Here is an 18,378-nt window from a genome sequence, read left to right as displayed (position 1 = left end):
GAAAATGAGCATCAGTCTCTCTCTCACTCTTTCTCCCTCCATCTTTTCCCTGGCTGTGGGGTTGTCAGACCGTGCTCGACGGTGGAGGCTGAACACGGACAGCTGCGGTGCTTCTGCATCGGGTCTGACGACACTGTCTGGCCCCTCCGTCCGCTGAGCCGGTCGAGGAGCCCACACGGACTGCGTGGGGATCGCCTACCCGCCTTAAGTGCACTCAAATGCAGTTTGACCTCTCATCCGGACTGCGAGAAGCTCATTTTAATGACAGCCATTCTCCTTTCCATTCAGTTCACTCTGCGTTCCCTGAAGGAAAAAACAAAACAAAACAAACAACCCCAGATATCTAGATAGTGATGTTTTTGTATGGTTTCGTCCTGCTTTGGTTTCAGATTGTTGTTTGGTTTGTAGCGCTAATATCTCTTATTCTGCCTGCGGCTCTTTCTCAATCACCTTCTGTTGTTCAAAAACTGATAATGTGTTTCAGAGGAAGCCTGAAGCCTGGACTGACAGAGAAGTTTACCTTTATTTTATTTTATTTTATTTTTTTGTGGTGCAGAAGGACAGCGCTGTTTATTGTCATGTTTTGGGTCGGAAGGATATAGCTAATATTTTAACAATTACTTGTTTTCCTGGTTGTTTTTTGCAGGTGGATGCTTTGTGTTATTGTACATCAAGTTGTCAGCTGACTAGACAACATCTATTTTTGTATGTGAGATCATCAGTTGTGTGAACATATTTCAGAAACCGTACCAAGACAGAGGGCCCGGGTACTGCAGAGGCTGCTGTACTTTGTATGGAGTTAAACCAGAGGTTATTAGATATATACAGTATGTGAGTATCTCCTGTGAGCTTGAAGGCATTGAGGATAACTGGCGACTGAAGTGATACTCAAAATATAGGTACAATAGAATTTTTCAATGTAAATTCTGTTATTGTACATACGGCAGTATTGTGAAATATTTTTGAGAATTATTGCAAAAGCCCCAAAAAGGTTTATTGTTGTTTTGTGTATATACATGTACTCCAGAGATCAATGTAATTGATAAATATCTATAATCAGTGTTTGGAAAAGGACAAATCCATTAGACTGTGGCCGTCTCCACCGTTCTTGACTTTGAGTCTTCTCATATAAATACTTTATACACTTTTCAATGTGCTTTCCTGTACATATGGTGTTAGCATGATCAAACAGTGTTTGGTTGTAAAAGTGGTTTTCCTACTCCCATAACTGCTGTGGTATGGAATTCATTAACAATGCCAAACATTAAAGACAATCTTTTATCAGCTCTAACTTTCCTCCTCACCTTTTCTGTGCTGTGACACTAGAGGGCGCTCTTTGTCACTGAATTACACCACGAGGCTCAACCTTACAATGACAACAATGCAGATATAAGCGCCAGTTTCACTCTTTTCATGAGTAGATGTGTTTGTAGATATCAGTCTGTCACAGAGGCCTCCAGTGCACCTCAGGGGAACAACTGGGTCTCAAAGTCCATTCTGTTGCTGCTCTCAGATGCAGCATATCTGTAGCTTGATGTGGGATCATGCAGCTGGAATTTCTGCAAAGCTCCATTTGTCGATATAAATAATTATGCCGCTCACAGCAGCATGGTAGAAGTAACCCTGGGGGCCGGTAACAAATCTTTCTTCAAATATTTTGAACACGGCTCTGTTGCTGTTTTGTGTCACACCACTGACACCACAGATATTGTGGCCGATATTACAAGACTTTCAAGGAGAATCAGAACAATACAGTACAGTTTATACTATCCAGCCACAACATTATGACCAGTCAGGTGAACAGTTTGTCCTTAAAGGTACAATATGGGTTTTATAGTTTGGCATGAATCAAATAATGATGCAAATATTAAAACAAAAGTCAGCATGTTATTTCACTTACCACAGTTATTTTAGTCTGGAAGAATCAGGAACTAAACCATGGATGAATGTCTGTGCCAATACACAGTGATGTAGTCAACGTGGCAGGGAGGTACAATGTGCCCACAGGTCCCAATATGGACCATGGCAAACATCATCCAAAAAGAAGAGCTAAAGAACCAGAAGAAGGGCAGACCTACACAGAAATTACCCAACACTGCCACCGCATAAATGGCATGGCTTAAATAGGACATAGTGCCCCTTTAAAGTTGATGTGTCAAAATCAGAACATAAACCCCAAGCAGTCTGACAATGTCCTGTTTGGCAGGGGTCAGTGTGACAGGACCAAAGATAGATAGATAGATAGATGGATACATAGATAGATAGATAGATAGACAGATAGATAGATAGATAGATAGATAGATAGATAGATAGATAGATAGATAGATAGATAGATAGATAGATAGATAGATAGATAGATATACAGGGCTGTGCACTCTTAGTGTCTTGCATAAATCCATGATTCAGTCACAGTCAGGCTGGAAAAATAAATAATAAAAAGAGTTAGGATGAAAGGATCTGAGCTGCCTCTCCTGAGGATGATGATGCTGCTGCTGCGCATGCTGATGCAGACACTGAATTTCATTTTTACAGCATCACTGTGGATCCACGCTTCTTCACCCCCCCCCTCTTCTTTTCTCGCTCCCAGTTCTCTTGCTCTGTTAGTCCCTTTTTCGTTCTCCAAACTCCTCTGCCCGTGGTTTGTCACGGGAGGCTTACACGGAGCGTACTCTCCACCAAGTCATCATACGATGCTGTGCGCGCTTGCATGCACGTCACCGTGTGACTGTGCATGCACACAGAGCTCCGCTTTCCTCTCTTCTGGGGCTGCGTCGTCTCTTTCTGCCGTTATTGTTTGGGGCACAAGAGCACAATGATGCTCTCATAAAGTCTGGCAACTGGAATGACAGGCTGCCATCTTGTCTGTTTGGGAGAAAACAAAAATAACCTGAATCTTTCACTGCATCTTTTTTTTTGTGCCCGCTTTATTCCTCATGTGCCTGTGCTTCAGTTTCACTCAAATTTCAGAAGAACAAAATAAAACAGAGAAGGAACATTTTCCACATCAGGAACCAAAGACTTTTAATAAATGAATCAATACTAATAAATAAAGATTAACCAAGTTGCACATTCAAATAAAACCCAACAAAACAGAATTAACACTGAACAAAGTAAGGTACAGTATCATAGCACATATTATTAAAAAAGAAAAAGAAAAAGAAAAAAAAAAAACACCCCCCAGACATTTACAAATTTTCTTAAAAACTTCAAGAGGCAAACATAGACATTGTATAAAAGCATCATACAGTAGAGCATTTGTCATCTGAGTATAATTTACAAATTTATTGGAGGATAAATATGCAGCTGATCTCTAACATGAGAAACACACGTGAAGAACAGTAAACATGTGTCTCTCAGGTGAGGTTCCAGCCCGTTTTTTTAGTGATCAATAACAGTGATGAGGTGACGATGAAAGCGGTCCATCAATTCATGGGAAACTCACAAATTATCTAGAATCGTAAATGACTTTTAATAGCTTTGTCCACATCTCCATTGGTCTCGTCTCTGTTGGTGCATCATCCGATAAAAGTCCAGAGCGTCTGCGCCGGTGGGTTTTGGGAACGACGGCGGCCGTCCATCACCGGACTCTCCACAGGCCTCGTCAGTAGGGAGCAAACTTCTGTCTCTCTGGCTTTTTGATGCAGTTGGCTGAGGAGATTTTGGCGGTGTAGGCGGCCAGAGTGGAGTGGGAGGGCGCCGCGGAGACGGCCACGGTGGGGGCGGGGCTGGACAGAGTCAGAAAGGGGACGGACTTGACTCCCAGGAGCCCAGAGAGGGGCATGGCACCGTACGGGGCCCCCAGCATATGAGCCGGGGTCAGGGCACCCACAGTGGCCAGGGTGGGAGCGGGGGAGGCGGCCGGGGAGGCGGGCTGAGTGAAGGCCATGTTGAGGTCGACTGGAGTTGCCATGGTGGCAGCCTGTGCCGTGGATTTGGCGGTCTCCAAACTGTGACGACAAGGGAGGGAGGACAGGGAATAAAGATTACAGGATTATTCTGTTGCTGCAACACTGAGGAAAGTTTCTGGAAAATTATTAAAGGGGAACTCCACCAATTTCACATATCAAAGACCATTTACAGGTCTTAGTGAGTATTGGTGGACTCACAAAATAAAATAAAAAAGCTTTCTGAAGCTGCAGAGGGAGTGCGTGTGAAGGCTGATTAACTGCTGGAAATTATGCTACTTCAGTGTTTTGGGGCAGAAAACAATGAATACTAAACATATTTTTAAAATGTTGAAGGAGGAATGTTTGGAAGAGCTCATTTCAGCTGTAAACAGTGGTGTTTAGTAACTCTACCTTTATGGAGACTTTACCTATAATGAATCATCACTGTTAAATATGTGTATTTGGGAGGTTTGCAAATAAAAAAACACAAAATATCACAATAAAACAAAATAAGAAATTAATTTGCCCGGGCACTGCAGATTGAAACTAGCAACAGCTAAGTCTGGTACAAAGCATCTTTTCTCTAAGATTAATACATTTTTTACATGGTCCCTGACAAATAAACAAATATTTATTATTATATTAACAAATATTTAATAAAACTAAAGTAAACTAACTAAACTAAAATACAATTTAATTTAAACCCATCCGAATAAAACTCTTATTGAATTTATGCTAAAGTGCTGTGACCTAAACTACTCTAAACCTACCAAAACTAAAATATTGTAAACCAGACTAAACAATACAAATCATCCCCACCAAACTAATGCAATTCAAGCAAAATTAATTGAATTATAATTAACAAAACTCAAGAGTAGAAAATAAACAAACTAGTATAATTGAAACAAGCAATAATCAAATAATCAAATTCAAATAAAATTTGACTGAGCTATGAAATCAGATTTAAAATTGTGTTGTAAAATTGACATTATCCTGCTTTATGACTCATAGGCAACATAGTGTGTGTGTGTGTGTGTGTGTGTGTGTGTGTGTGTGTGTGTGCGCGTGTGTGTGTGTGTGTGTGTGTGTGTGTGTGTGTGTGTGTGTGTGTGTGTGTGTGTGTGTGTGTGTGTGTGTTGAACCTTTTATTACTGTGATCTGATGGTAACTGTCTGTATTTAGTTCATAGCATTGCTTCAGAATCACAAACACAAAGATTTAACACTTTTTGACAGAATGGATTAAAAAGTATTGGGGTTTTTATTTTAGTACCATCTTTTTTTAGGTATAATGCGCTCCAGGCTCACTGCCTGTTGTCACAGGTCTACCTTAACACTGAGTGCATCTTTATAAAAATAACTCTGATTGAATAGTCAGATGAGAGTTTCTTTTGCTCAGAGTATTATTTATTTTAATATTTGGAATAAGAATCACTTGTTCTCATTGAAAGAGAAACAAACTTGAAGTAAATCATTATTCTTTGTGATATGACATAACATTTCCAACATTTATGGTGATTATCAGTTTTTACAACATTTCTAATCTGGTATTTTATTTTATTTCAATTTATGAAACAGAAAATTGTATATTAAAATAAACAAACAATTTTCTTGTATTCATGTCTTCTCGAGTCACTCTTCATTATGTTTTTATGTGCACTGAAAAAGATCTTGCCTTGAATTGATAAAAGAAATCTCGAAAAGCAAATGGATTTCAACAAGACTTCTATGAATTGTATAATACATCTCTTCTATCACTTGTTCCCTTCAGCCAAATCACCAGCAGCACAAGGACACAGCTCATTATCGTTTATAGCATGACCTTTGACCCTTTTAACCCAGAGCATTCTTTTCAGGGTGAACGCTGTCAGTGATAGGTGAGATGGCGGTGCATGTCACCAGGCCTTACCAGGAGGTAATGAGGTACTGGGCCAGGTTGATGCTGACTGGTGTTCCTGTGATAGTGACATGGCGGTCGCTTGTTCCATCCAGCTGGCTGCCGATCTTGATCTGAGCTCCTGAAACCTGCCTGATCTCGTTGATCTTAGTGCCCTGACGCCCGATGATCGAGCCAATCAGCTGCAGGGGGGTGGAGGAGACACAAATGGGTCAGTTTTGATGGAGAAACGAAATGAATGAGAAGGGGTTGTGATAAATCTTTTGACTGATGAAAGCAATTCTGACAAGAGGCCAAAGGCCACAGAAACACTACCCCAAAAAAATAATCTGTACATCGTTGTGGAACAAGTTTAATGCAGACCACTTTAACTATTGCAATTACATTGTTTGTCTTCAGTGCATTGGTCATCCATCATTCATGTCAAGTGCACTTCTCCCCCACCAGTCTCCCTTAATTGCTACTGTGTGTGGACCGGTAAAAGAGACGAGAGAAGGCACATTTGCCTCTCATTAATCTGAGTGGCTAAAAGGTTATTGATTCCTCAGAGTGGTGATGACTTCCCAAACAAATCACTTCCCAAACACATGCCAGCGAGATGCATCTCCGCACTAATGGAAAACATAATGGGAAAATAACTCAAATATGTAACGTACAGTCCCATCGGCATACGTAAGTGTTCTCTCAGCTGAGAACAGATTAGACAATGACGTGAGTTTCATTGCTTTCCAAAATACATTATCGCTTCTGCCTTCATTCCCCAACCTGGACCCTCGTTCCTATTGGTGACAATAGATATTTAGCAGAACCAGACCTCGGGGGCTACGTGTCGGTTCAAGTGCAGGGTGTCAGGGGGGGCTGAGGCGACCGGGTTATGCTGCCAAATATATAGAGTGTGCCAGACAGTGATGAAGTACTTGTCGTATGTGTGTGAACTGGATATTTAACAGTGGCTGACATATAGGACTAAAAACACAGTGTGTGTGTGTGTGTGCGCGCCTATATGTGTACGTGTGTGTTCTGCACTTGGCCTCTGTACATTTTGCATTCCTTTTCTGAGAAGTAAGCAGCCTGTTCCACAGTGTCTGATCTGTCACACAGCGACCTGGTTGGTCCGCCCGGCTATTATTGGCTCAGCAGTTTATTCATAGGAGATGGGGTTGGGGTGGGGGAGTAGGGGGGGCACAAAGAGGAGCGAGCATGAAGAGCAACTCTCGAGACAATGGTCACTACAGACCTCAAATCACAGATAGCGTCTCTCCCCCACTGAGACTCCAAAAAAATCTCCACTGGCTTTTTACAGCAGCTGTCAATAACGGCAGCTGTCAACGGCTCGCCCACACTGGGACGTACGATCTGAGACAGCAGCTTTTTTTTATAAGAACAAAACTTGCAACTAAGCAGACTCGAGCTAAATAAACCAAACAGGACGGGATTTCACATCGGCTTTGTTAGTGAATTTTATTTATTTTTTTTAAGCGTGCCATTAGCAATGCTGCACGGTGCGTCTGATCCTTAGCTGTAAGTGGCCTATATATTGTTGGCTTCCTGCTGAGGCAGTCATTTGAAAGGACACAGGAAGAGGAATGGGATGGTGAAGGTGAAGCCATTTTTCTCTCGGCTAAATCTTCCTCCTTCCGCAGAAGTACGGTACACTGCTGAGTGTGCGTATGCAGTTTCTGAATGCATCTGTGTGTGTGTGTGTGTGTGTGTGTGTGTGTGTGTGTGTGTGTGTGTGTGTGTGTGTGTGTGTGTGTGTAGCACAGAGCAGGATTGTGTGGCTGGAGCGTGGTGGGCCTGAGGGGGGGGGGACGCAGAGCTGAGGAGGCTCAGTCATGGCTGTAAGTCCTCTCTTCTGGAACAATGGCGGGAGCTTACAGCTGTCCCTGTCACGTATAGCACTGGACTCCCTCATTCCTCTGATGCATTGTGCCGCTCACCATGAGGGGGTTTACTCGAGGGGGGTGGACCTTCAGGCATTTTAGAAATGTAGCTTAAGTCATGCGGCTGTATCCTATACGGCACCGTCAAACCTTGAGCGATCAATCCAGTTCTCGCCTTGTTGTTTTCTCGTCTTCACGACATAAACAAGAAAGAGGAATCATTCATTTTGGTCGTGGCTGCCTTTTTGCAGCTGAAACTCAAGGGAGTGCTAAATTCTAAATACTCACTGGCACGATTACTCTGTGTTTAAAAATAGACTCCAACAAAAGCTGCGTTTGATCCGTTTGAATAAAGTTTTCTTAGTGTGGTGGAGCTCACACCGGAGTCGTCCTTTAATCTTCAGAGCAACGTTTCAGTCTGGAGCCATTTTGTCATTGCAAAGATAGGTCAGAAATTAAAGCATAAATTATAAATGTCTTCATTTAAATTTGCCATCACAATTTTTTTTTTTTTTTAATGAAACCGCAAAAAAAGGAAGCAAATCTCTTGACTAAATCCGCTAAATCTGACACTGAACTGATGAAGAGAAGGGAGATGCAGTCGGACGGCATTTTGAAGCAAATCTCCGCATCGTGAATTCTGCTCTGAGATTGGAGAGGCTGTTCATCAAACCCTGGCAGAGGCTAAGTGAAGAGGGAAGAGGATCTTTGTCTGTTTCCTTATTGGCTGTTTTGACAGCAGACAGCTTCTAAGTAGGTCAGGGAACATGAGAGGATTTAGTGAACACTCATGGGAGTCACTCTAAGACATTGCAACTGCAGCAGAGACAATAATGCGAAAGGATCCATATCGGCTCAGAATCCCTTTAACCTTGGGTTAGTCTGAGGTTAGAATAATGAGGATAATTAGGAAGTCTCGCATCTCTTTTGAAGTCACTCCAGACATGCGTGCAGTCACAGATCATCACCTGCATCTGTGCCGCTCGCATGTGAGGCAAGTGCCAACTTCCTGTTGAATTTTGTCTGGAAAATACAGCGAAAATCCACACGAATGATTGAGTTGCTTTGCCTTACATCATTGGGAATAAGCAGCTCCTGAGATGTCTGAGAGTTTGAGTCCATCCCTGGTGATAGAAAAAAACAAGCATTAACTGAATGAAATTGACATTTATATGAGACATTTTGAATGTTTGTTCAAGTCTTTTGGTTCATCAAGCCGGGCAAACCACCGCTGACATGCTGGAAAAACCCCTTTGAGCAGAAAAATGCCTGATACAGTAAAGCAGTTAATTTCCATTTTAATGGGTTGATGTTTAACACGGAGCTCATTCTTTTCATTTGCCCAGTTCTCTGACTCTGCAGAACATATCATTTCACATAATAGTTTCTCTCTCACACTGGGAGATATAAGAGAGCCATAAAGCCTCTTTTCTCCTCCCTCCTCACTGACACAAGCTCATAATCAGTGAAGCTAATGACAGCCAGCATTTACTTCTCACGTCTGCAGGCAGGTTAGAAATCTATGAGAAGTTACGGACAGAGGGGGAAATGTTACGGTTGACTGCCAGAGCGGCACAAAACCATTGAAAAAAAACCCCCACCAACTAGCAGGCGTACACTACGTACCGGGCATCATAGTAGAAGCAGGCTGGGCAATGGGACTCAGGCCTTGTTGCATTGAAAGCTGATGCAGTTTGGCCAGCTGCAAAGCAAAGACAGAAAAACGTGAGGTACACAGTACACTGGAACCACAAACCACCAATGTTATATTAAATCATAATGCTTTCACAAATGGCCATACCTCTGAATGTGGAATGCCATATTGGTTTTGCAAAGTGTAGGCCTGAAAGAGAGCAACGTACATTAGGTAAATTGCAGCAATAAAAACATCAAATGCAAGCAATAAATCAGCAGCCTATTAATGGAAGTGCTTCTCTGTCAATGCAGGCCTGTTTTTTCTGAAAAGAGAAAAGAAAGAAAAGGGAGAACCAAGTGATCCTAAATAGCACAAAAAAGAACAAAAAACTGAAAAGAAAACACATTTGTTGTTCACTTTGAGCAACTCATCCAGTACAGACACATTCGCCTTTGGTTTTGTTTGTCCCCGGTTAGAGATACCCGTTTTCTTTATGACTGCATCTCAATCCAGTGGAGGTCAAAGGGATACTGCTTGTAAAGACCGCAGCATTAAAATTGACTTATAAAAGATTCAACAGGAACATCTCAGTCGGGACGTAGTGTCCCTGTAACTTCAGACAATCCACAGACCTGAAGGTGGACAGTTTTCAGGAGAACTATTTGATCAGTGCAAAGTCATTTCTGATGAAAATGGCAGGGGACGCTCTTCAGAATCAGCTCAAAAACAGGAAATACTCCTGGGTCCTGGATTTCTTAACCTATCAGCTTGACCGATTTTGGCTTTGCATCCTCGATGTTTGACTCGACTGCTGTGACTGTGAAAGACAAGATAAACTAGCTCTACTTTCTTTTACCCCATCCTACTCAAAGGACATTTGTTAGTGGAAACCCATCTTTGCCACACAGTGGGTCAGGACGTTTAATTATATATAGATATAAAAATGACAATTGAATATAATTTAAACAGGCACATTTTCAGATGTTATACATGTATGCATGAATGTAAACTGCAATATTTATGAGCTGGAAAAAAAGCCACTCAGAGTCAAAAACAAATACATAAAAAAAAAATCACAGAATAGGTAGAAACTTTTGCAGTGTTGCTGTGTGAATAAAAACTGAAACCTACTGCCTTACAGCGCAGGCTCTCTGAGACCTCCAACAAAAATTGAAGCATAATTTTCCACAGAAACATTAGTGACACCGTTCTCATAAAATTAAGCAAAGTTTTGAGATATGAAGCACACACCACAGTCTTAACTACAGTTTTGAGCTGTTTAAAAAAGGCCCCTGAGTCTCCAGCACCCCCCCAAACACGTTAGAGATTATTGCTAATGCTGAGAGCTGCGGAAACAAGATTTGCTTTACTTGCACTTGTCTGAAGAAGACGCTACAAATCTAAAAGCTCAAATATCTCTAAAGTAGGCCAAGTAGAACAAAAACGAACTCCATGGCAGAGGGTAAGGTTAAAATTTATCTGATAATTTATTTCATTTAATTGAAATGGCTCATCGGAAAATTTGTTAAAGCATACATACATCAATAATGTCTTATCTTGGTAAAATAGTTTACTCTCACTGGGTTTAAAATGTATGTTTTTTTAATCTTAAATCCAAAGTTTCATGTTTCTTCAATTTTCTCATTTTTTGTTGATCTTACATCATTTTCATTTCTACCTGCAGCATCACCCTCCCGATACTCTAAATAATGCAGACTGACATATGCTACAATCTTTCTCTCATTTTACCCTTCAGCACTCAGTTTAACATCTATCTCTGTATCTATTTATCTATGTATTCATTCCTCCATCTATGCGTCTGTCCGTCTATGCCGCTATGTATCTATAGCTTATACTGTCTGTCCATCTATCCATCTGTTTACTGTAATTACTTTGGGTGGTGTCTGTGCAGCCTTGCCTTGTTACAGTTATGGCCCGAGCAGACAGCACTTAGCTTAACTCAATTCAGCCTGACGCCAGCGGTCTGGCTAATATTACCAGTCCATCCTATATGGTCGTAAACCAGACGGGAGAGCTCATTCTCACACTGCATCGATACATTCAAGTCATCTTTGTATGGGAAAAGCACACAAACAAACACTGCAAATTCATTGGAATAACCCTCATATTTACAGCATGACCAATGTCTCTGACAGAGCTACTGACATTCATTATCCACAATTAGACTTTTTTTTATCCCCCCAGTGTGCAGCTGGTTTTGCCAGAGTCTGCTATTTCATTCTGATACCATGACCGTATCTGCTATAGCTGTCACAGGAGGACTATTCGTAAAGCCGAAATGTTTGTGGCGCAGAGCTCGGCGGGGCTAAAAAAGAGACGGTGTGCGATGGCATCGGGTTTCAGCAGGGGTTTTAGCTCTAATGACAGGCTGGAACAATAGCTGCAGCTTACGCTCAGCTGTTGTTTTTAATGCCGCATGCCATATGATGAAGTGTGTAACTTTGGACATGCCACCCCACCCATAACTCATTCTTGTCCTCCATAACGGGGCTTCAAACGGGCCTGTACTATTCTGAAAATTGAGGTTATGCACAGATTTACCTGCTGAAGGTCCAGGCCACTCTGGGCGACTGAGTATAGCGGGTGGGGTGCGAAGTCCGACGCTTCAAACACCTAAAAGCACACAGCAAAACATGAGAGAAGCAGAAAATACAAAACAAATGTATACATAATTTAATTTTTACATTGTGTTATTTTTTCTCTCTCACTGTATTAGTGGGAGTCAATAAGAGGTGAAAGCCTTCAGTGTGAATCTGATGTAAAAATAATAACATCAACATCTTTTCTGGGCTTCTGCTCCAGAACAAATTTGGTCTGAGTCGAGCTCTCGAGGCAGCATTTCTGACACCTTAACACACCTAACAGGCTTATAGGCTCTGACTCATCCTCAGACCCTCTCCACTTCATTTTCTCCTCCAACAAATTACACAAGCATTCCTTATCAGCACACAGCCTTCATTAAAGCTGCCTCCCGGTGCCCGGGAGCATGCCCCGAGCTTCATCTCATAACTTATTATGTGGAATATCCCAAAAAAAAAGAAACAAGAAGCCTTTCCGTAAATTGTCCAGAGTCTGGAGCAGCACAAACAGTGTGTCAGAACTGCTGACAGCTATGCAGAGTATCTGGCTGCCGCTGGAGCCGGAGGAGACGGAGGAGACGGCAGGTCTCCAGCCTCACTTGCTAATCTTGTGACTCGCTCTATGGGAGGGTGGATGTCTGTCCCTTCTCAAACAGCAGCATCTGCACCACTCAGGCCAAACCACCACCACACAAAAGTCACCCCATCGCCCACCGAGGACCCTCTGCGTGGGTCTTGTTTCAGGACAGGCGGGGGCAAAGACTCGGGTGAAGGATGCTCTCTCTGACAATACCTCCTCCAAACATTCTCCAATAACCACTTAAATATCTGCTCCAACGGTTTCAGTTTTTCACAGGACTATTGTGGCATCAGGGAAGAAAACAAAGTCGTTTGTCAATCGTCAGCTGGCATCTGATCCATATGGAAAGAAGCACAAGATGAACAACGTCCTGACACAAGTAGAAACTGTGCCAAATAATATGTTTATTTTATAGAATACAATGGAAAATAAATAATTTATTAATCTCAGAGTGAACTGATTCCATAACTCTCCCCATTACCAGGTTCATCTTAATGTGTACCCCTAATCAGCTCGTCTCTCGTGATGGCTTTACCCCATCTTTCCTTCTCTTTGGTTGCCCCCATTCAAAGCACTGACATCACTGGCATCTAATCCAATGAATCCTTATTTATAAAGCACTTTAAAACAACCACAGGGAGCTGGAATAGATGACAAAATAAAAACAATAAAATACATAAAATAAACAGCTCACACATTGATATCAGCATCTTACATGGTGTTTAAAGAGAAGCGGTGGGATTTAAGGATTGGATTTAAAAAGAGATAAAGAAGGTGCCTGTGTGAGGTGCAGTGGGAGTTCGTTCCATCACTGGCTGTTATGTTGTTATTGGAGAGAAGAATGAAACCCTGCTACTGGAGGTCTCCGGTCCTGCATGTTTTCAGAGTTGCTCTGCTTCAGCTGATTAAAACGAGTGCTTCGGGTTCTTTCTACAGAGCTCGGCGTTGACACATTGATTAGCGTCAGGTGTATTCAATTTGAATGACATTGAAAACTTGTGGACTGAAGCTCTCCAGGAACAGGATTTGGCACCACTGCAAACTTCCAACTGGGAAAGTTTGGAACGTTGACATTACAACAGGAAATGGATCAATGGATCATTGCCATCATGCATGTACACCAATGAGGTGCTTGTGAAGGCAACAAGAATTTCACAGTATAATTCCTTGGGCTAACACTGTGTCGCTATTTTTACTCAGTCCAAGGTCAGTGATGTCTGTGATCACGTCTGTGACGAGATATTCTCTGGTACACTTGCAGTTGGTCTAAACAGGCCCCCAGAGTTTCGAGCCAACCAGGAACAGGGAGCGTCAACACATGTGTGTCTTAATACCAGCTGGTCAACTACCCACATCCAAGATGTGCAGTAACTGCTTTTATGTAGACTACATCAGTAAGAAATATAATTTCCCGGGTAGATATCGATATAAAACTTGCTTGAAGCTCTTGGAAATTTCCCATTTTCTAACTGGAGGTTACAACATTTACAGCATCCAGGATGTTGGGAGCTTTCCAGTTGCTCATAATCGCACGATACGTTTTTTATTGCTTTCCTCTCGATGATACTCCTCTTCTTCGTCCATTAGTGCAATAGTGTGGTTGCTGTTAGATACTGTATATACAGTATGTATATAAGTGCAGATACTGATGTATTGCATACCCTGAGTTATTAAAATCTCAAATCAGACAAAGTCGTTAAGCATTGGCAATGATGTCAGCAACATTTGACCCTTTCCAATCAGATTTCAATAAAGGCTTTTGTGTTTCTTCCGATGTGGAATTGAATTTTCTTTCCACATTTGTAATAGCTCAAGGGCTTCTTTGCTTCCTGCTGCACGCCAAGATGAGAACTGAGAGAGCGGTGACCACTCTGTTACTGCACCTCCTTCGGTTTTACGCTCTCCTCCCTGAAGAAAGCCAACACATCATTTAGGAAAAACGGTGGACTGCATGTTGGCGGATGTGACAGATGGTGTGAACACCCTTATGCACTCGCCAAAGCAAGTGTAACAGTGGAAGTGTGATATCTGAGGCACACCGTGCATGTCTGTTTGCTGTTACCTAAGGTTCTCTTATTAGGTCCTCCTTTATTCTATTGTGCAACTTTGCCTTCATGCTACTCTAACAATCCTGCACAGATTTTTAAGCTTTAGTATAAACTTATTTCTCTTCATTCTGGCTCTTAAAAATTTGTGTCTCCCATCATTGCCACAGCAGATTGAGCTGAGTAGTAGTTGTATGAGGATCTCATTCCTGCTTCCTTTTTACAGCAAGTCTCATAGACATACTCCCTACTGCAACTGCAGCTGTATTGTCTATTAAATAGTTAGCACTGTGACAAGCTATATAAATGATTTAATAATTATAAAATCCTTTTATGACTCGAACGTCTGGATTTATTATGATCATATGGCTGGAGGGTTGTGGAAAGTTACAATAACCTCAATTTTCAATATCTTGTAGTTTTTCAATATTACTGTGTGTTTTTGACAGTACCGAGAAGCCCAGGTTACAAATGTGTGAGAGTCTGGTGAATCTTGTGTGTATTGGGATGGTCATACAGCAGACATCCTGTGAGATGTTGTAGGGACTGGTATGTGTCTGCAAAGCTCCATTTGGCTGTTTTCTGGTAGGTTTTTCAATTTTTTAATAGAATTGGAACAATCTGGAAGGTATGAGGATGCCATCCAAATGTAGTCAGACGTGACATGACAGGAATAGAAGGGTTAACCTATAGACATTTTGGTGCAAGCTAAACCAAGTTATTGGTTTTTTTTTTTTAATGTCACGAGGAGAATGTGATGTACTGCATGTAACCTCTCACTTCGGTAGTAAATAAAATATGCAGCACGGTTGATTTGCTCCAACTGCCACACACGCCTGCACGCACACACACGATCTGAGTCCCTGTAAAGCCCCTGTGACTATAACAGGGAATTGGCCTCAAGGTTTGAGAACTTGTGCTTCTCTATCACAGATAAGAAACCCCAGTGTGTGTGTGTGTGTGTGTGTGTGTGTCAAATTTTCCCACCTGGTTCCCTGCGATGAGGAGAGCAGCCGGCGAGGGGCTTGGTCGATATGGGATGGTGGCCCCCTTCGGTGGAGACTGAGGAGTCAAAAACAGGCCACGGGGTGAGAGGTTGTAAGATAACTTTTTACCTCTGGACACATACTTAGGGAGTGAATAAACTGTGCAAAACTACATCAAAAGAAGTCTTTCAAAGCCTGCAAATGGTGCTCAGCTCACTGGTACATTAAGACACAATAACAATTAATGGTGAACTAAACTACTAATGGCACTGACATTATTCCCAGCCTTGTTTTTTCTTTTTATATTAGTCATTCATTGAATAATTGAAGCAGTGCAGTTGGCGCTCTTTGTGATAATAGCTCTGAGCTTCAGTATGCATCAGACCTCGAGGCTGTGCAGAGGTTTGCCCTCTGGATAAATCAAGCATCTGCTGACAAGTAGACATTGGAAGATAAAAGTCTTCAAACAGCAAAAACAGATTATACATTGTACATGACACTGTATATCTTATCAGTGACTGCAGTGTTGGTGATACTGTTTTTTGGGCGTACAGAATGTAGAGCAGTCACAGCAAATTCTTTGTATAACTTTGCATAATTTAAATCTTGGAGCCAAAAGCAAGACGCCGCTGGTACAGAATCCTAATGAAACTTGCAAGCCTTTGAAGAGAGCCCTGGAAAACTGGATCAAACTAGCAATTAGTCAGTCAGGTCCAGCTGCAATGCTAAAACAAAAAGGACTTGTGCACTTCCATGAACACACAGGGAGAAACTGTGCTTGGGGTTGTTTTTTCTCATCTCCTGCTCGATTTTCTCAAGAGAGTTGTTGTCTGAAGGTGGACAGATTCTGCTGCAGGCCAGTTTGTTTTCTTTAAGCAGTTTAGTGTCCTCTCCAAGAATACTGAGCTCTGACCTGAGAGCAGCACCTCTCGACTCCAACTAATGTCTTACATAGCGGATTACAACACAGAAGCTGGGAATTCTTGTTATTTCGTGCCCTGAATGAAGATTCACCCTTTATGTCTGCACAAAACAGTCGAATGTATCATTACAGTGTATACAGCATGACAATGGAGCTTGATAAAATGCATTCTCTTTTGCTGCAGTGAAATTGGCAGTAAGTGTATGTTGGTGAAATAAAAACATGTAGTCCACAGCAATTATTCCCTCTGCACAGCTGCAGTAGCTCCGCTCAGACAAAATGTCAGCAGGGTGTATGTGCATGTTGGAAAGAGAGGAGTGGTACACTTCCTACCTCCAGGATTACTGTGCAGATGAGCTTGACACACTGGATTACGGAGTCTTGATTCCCGGATATCGTCACTCCTCGCTCAGTCGAGTTGGGCAGCAAATCCCCAGCCACCTGTATCTGAGCTCCAGTGCTCTGCAAATGATAGGAGTTTAAAAAAAGAAAGAAAAAAGGAAAAGAGATTAACTTGATTCTGTCGATAATGCTGGCTGTGATTACGCTGCTTTCTCTGCTTCTCTGCCAGCTTTGCTGACCTTTTTATTTTTCCAGCTACACTGAAGCAGACCAACCACACTGTTTAAGGCCGAGTCGAGTCACATCAGAGATAAACTAAATATCACCTGTGATCACAAACCACCTGGTTCCTAATTGTGGCTGATGGTTCCCTGAAATAGCTCATCTGCAGGCTCCTGGATGAGTTAGGATTTATCCACACTTGCCGATATTGACACATTTCTCGAGGCCTTGGATGAATCACACAAATAATGAATGTTTCAGTAGCTTAACATGTGTCCTTTGGCAACCAACCAAACAAAACAAAACTGCACGATTCAAACAACTTTGGGACATGAATAACTCAGAAAAGCTCTTTATAACCACAGGAAATCAGAATGCCATTACTGGTGAAGGTAAAGGTTAAAATGAGAGATTCTATTTGTAGACTGGCACAGAGCTGAAGTCACAGAGTCAGATGTCTCTGGCAGCAGATCTGATAACTTTAATCCTAATGTTTCAACTGAGCTTAAATACAGAGACTTTTCCCCTTACAACAATGTCACTGTGGAATCACAGTGCGAGTTGTCTCATTAACGTCCTGCAATAATAATTCAACTGTGGCACAAAGCACGTAGATCATTTACACGTGACATTTTAATGTTTCTGTCGAAAGTGATGCTTTTCAATTTGTGGTTTTGAGTGAAATCTCTCAAACATCATTATGGATTTCCATTTTGTGAACATCAGCATGTTCAGTTTTCCAGACATTTACTTTTTGACCAAATTACCAATAAAGGTACCAATATAAATTAAAAAACAACAGAATGACAGTGTTGTTGTTGATAGGCAGATATTTATTTAGTTATTGTAAGAGGTCGCATAAACTCTGGCTGCACGATGTCTTTTGCAACAATTTGGAAAAGCACAAAGTTGCACAAATCAAATTGAGAAAGTAGTTGATAATCTTTCTGCCACTGAATTACTGCTTGTTTATAGAAGACCTAAGAATGATGCTTACCCCTTATAGGACACTCACTGAAAGCAGCAAACAGTAATTTTAGGATACCAAGAATGATATGAAGATTATGAGGAAGCACATAAACACCACTGTATACTTTTATCCAGTCAAGTCTGATAGAACATTTTTTAATCACACATTTAATGTCTTTAATGTGTAAAATAATATTTACCTGACACACTTGACATACCTCCAATGCTAACCATCAAGAGCTCTCTTTTTGGTTTGGTGCATGTGTTCCGCTAAAGTCAGATTGAAGAGGAAAAGCTTGAAATAATTCATGTAAAAACAAGCTTTGTTCGAACCACTCAGCAGAGAGTGGTGTGTTCTGGCCTTGATTTAAGATATTAATGAATTTTCCTGCGCAGCTTCACTTTTCTCC

At 41.6% G+C, this 18,378-nt stretch overlaps 1 protein-coding gene across 1 annotated transcript in view; it reads right to left on the bottom strand.

Annotated features, from left to right (window-relative positions):
* Positions 1–3,004: 3,004 nt before the first annotated feature.
* The window catches only part of pcbp4 (poly(rC) binding protein 4), a 39,159-nt gene continuing 23,785 nt past the window's right edge, over positions 3,005–18,378 (bottom strand). Inside the window, exons 7-14 of the mRNA XM_080497258.1 lie at positions 16,769–16,897; positions 15,515–15,589; positions 11,865–11,936; positions 9,468–9,509; positions 9,293–9,368; positions 8,741–8,790; positions 5,796–5,965; positions 3,005–3,947 (exon numbers count right to left, since the gene is read on the bottom strand). Of these exons, the coding sequence (XP_080353384.1) occupies positions 3,602–3,947; positions 5,796–5,965; positions 8,741–8,790; positions 9,293–9,368; positions 9,468–9,509; positions 11,865–11,936; positions 15,515–15,589; positions 16,769–16,897 (960 nt within the window). The 3' untranslated portion in view covers positions 3,005–3,601. The remainder of the gene's footprint in view (positions 3,948–5,795; positions 5,966–8,740; positions 8,791–9,292; positions 9,369–9,467; positions 9,510–11,864; positions 11,937–15,514; positions 15,590–16,768; positions 16,898–18,378) is intronic.

The sequence above is a fragment of the Blennius ocellaris genome (assembly GCF_963422515.1).
Source record: "Blennius ocellaris genome assembly, chromosome: 5".
NCBI classification, from domain to species: Eukaryota; Metazoa; Chordata; class Actinopteri; order Blenniiformes; family Blenniidae; genus Blennius; species Blennius ocellaris.
Note: the sequence above shows the minus strand (reverse complement) of the source record. Positions and strands in the feature narration are given on the sequence as shown.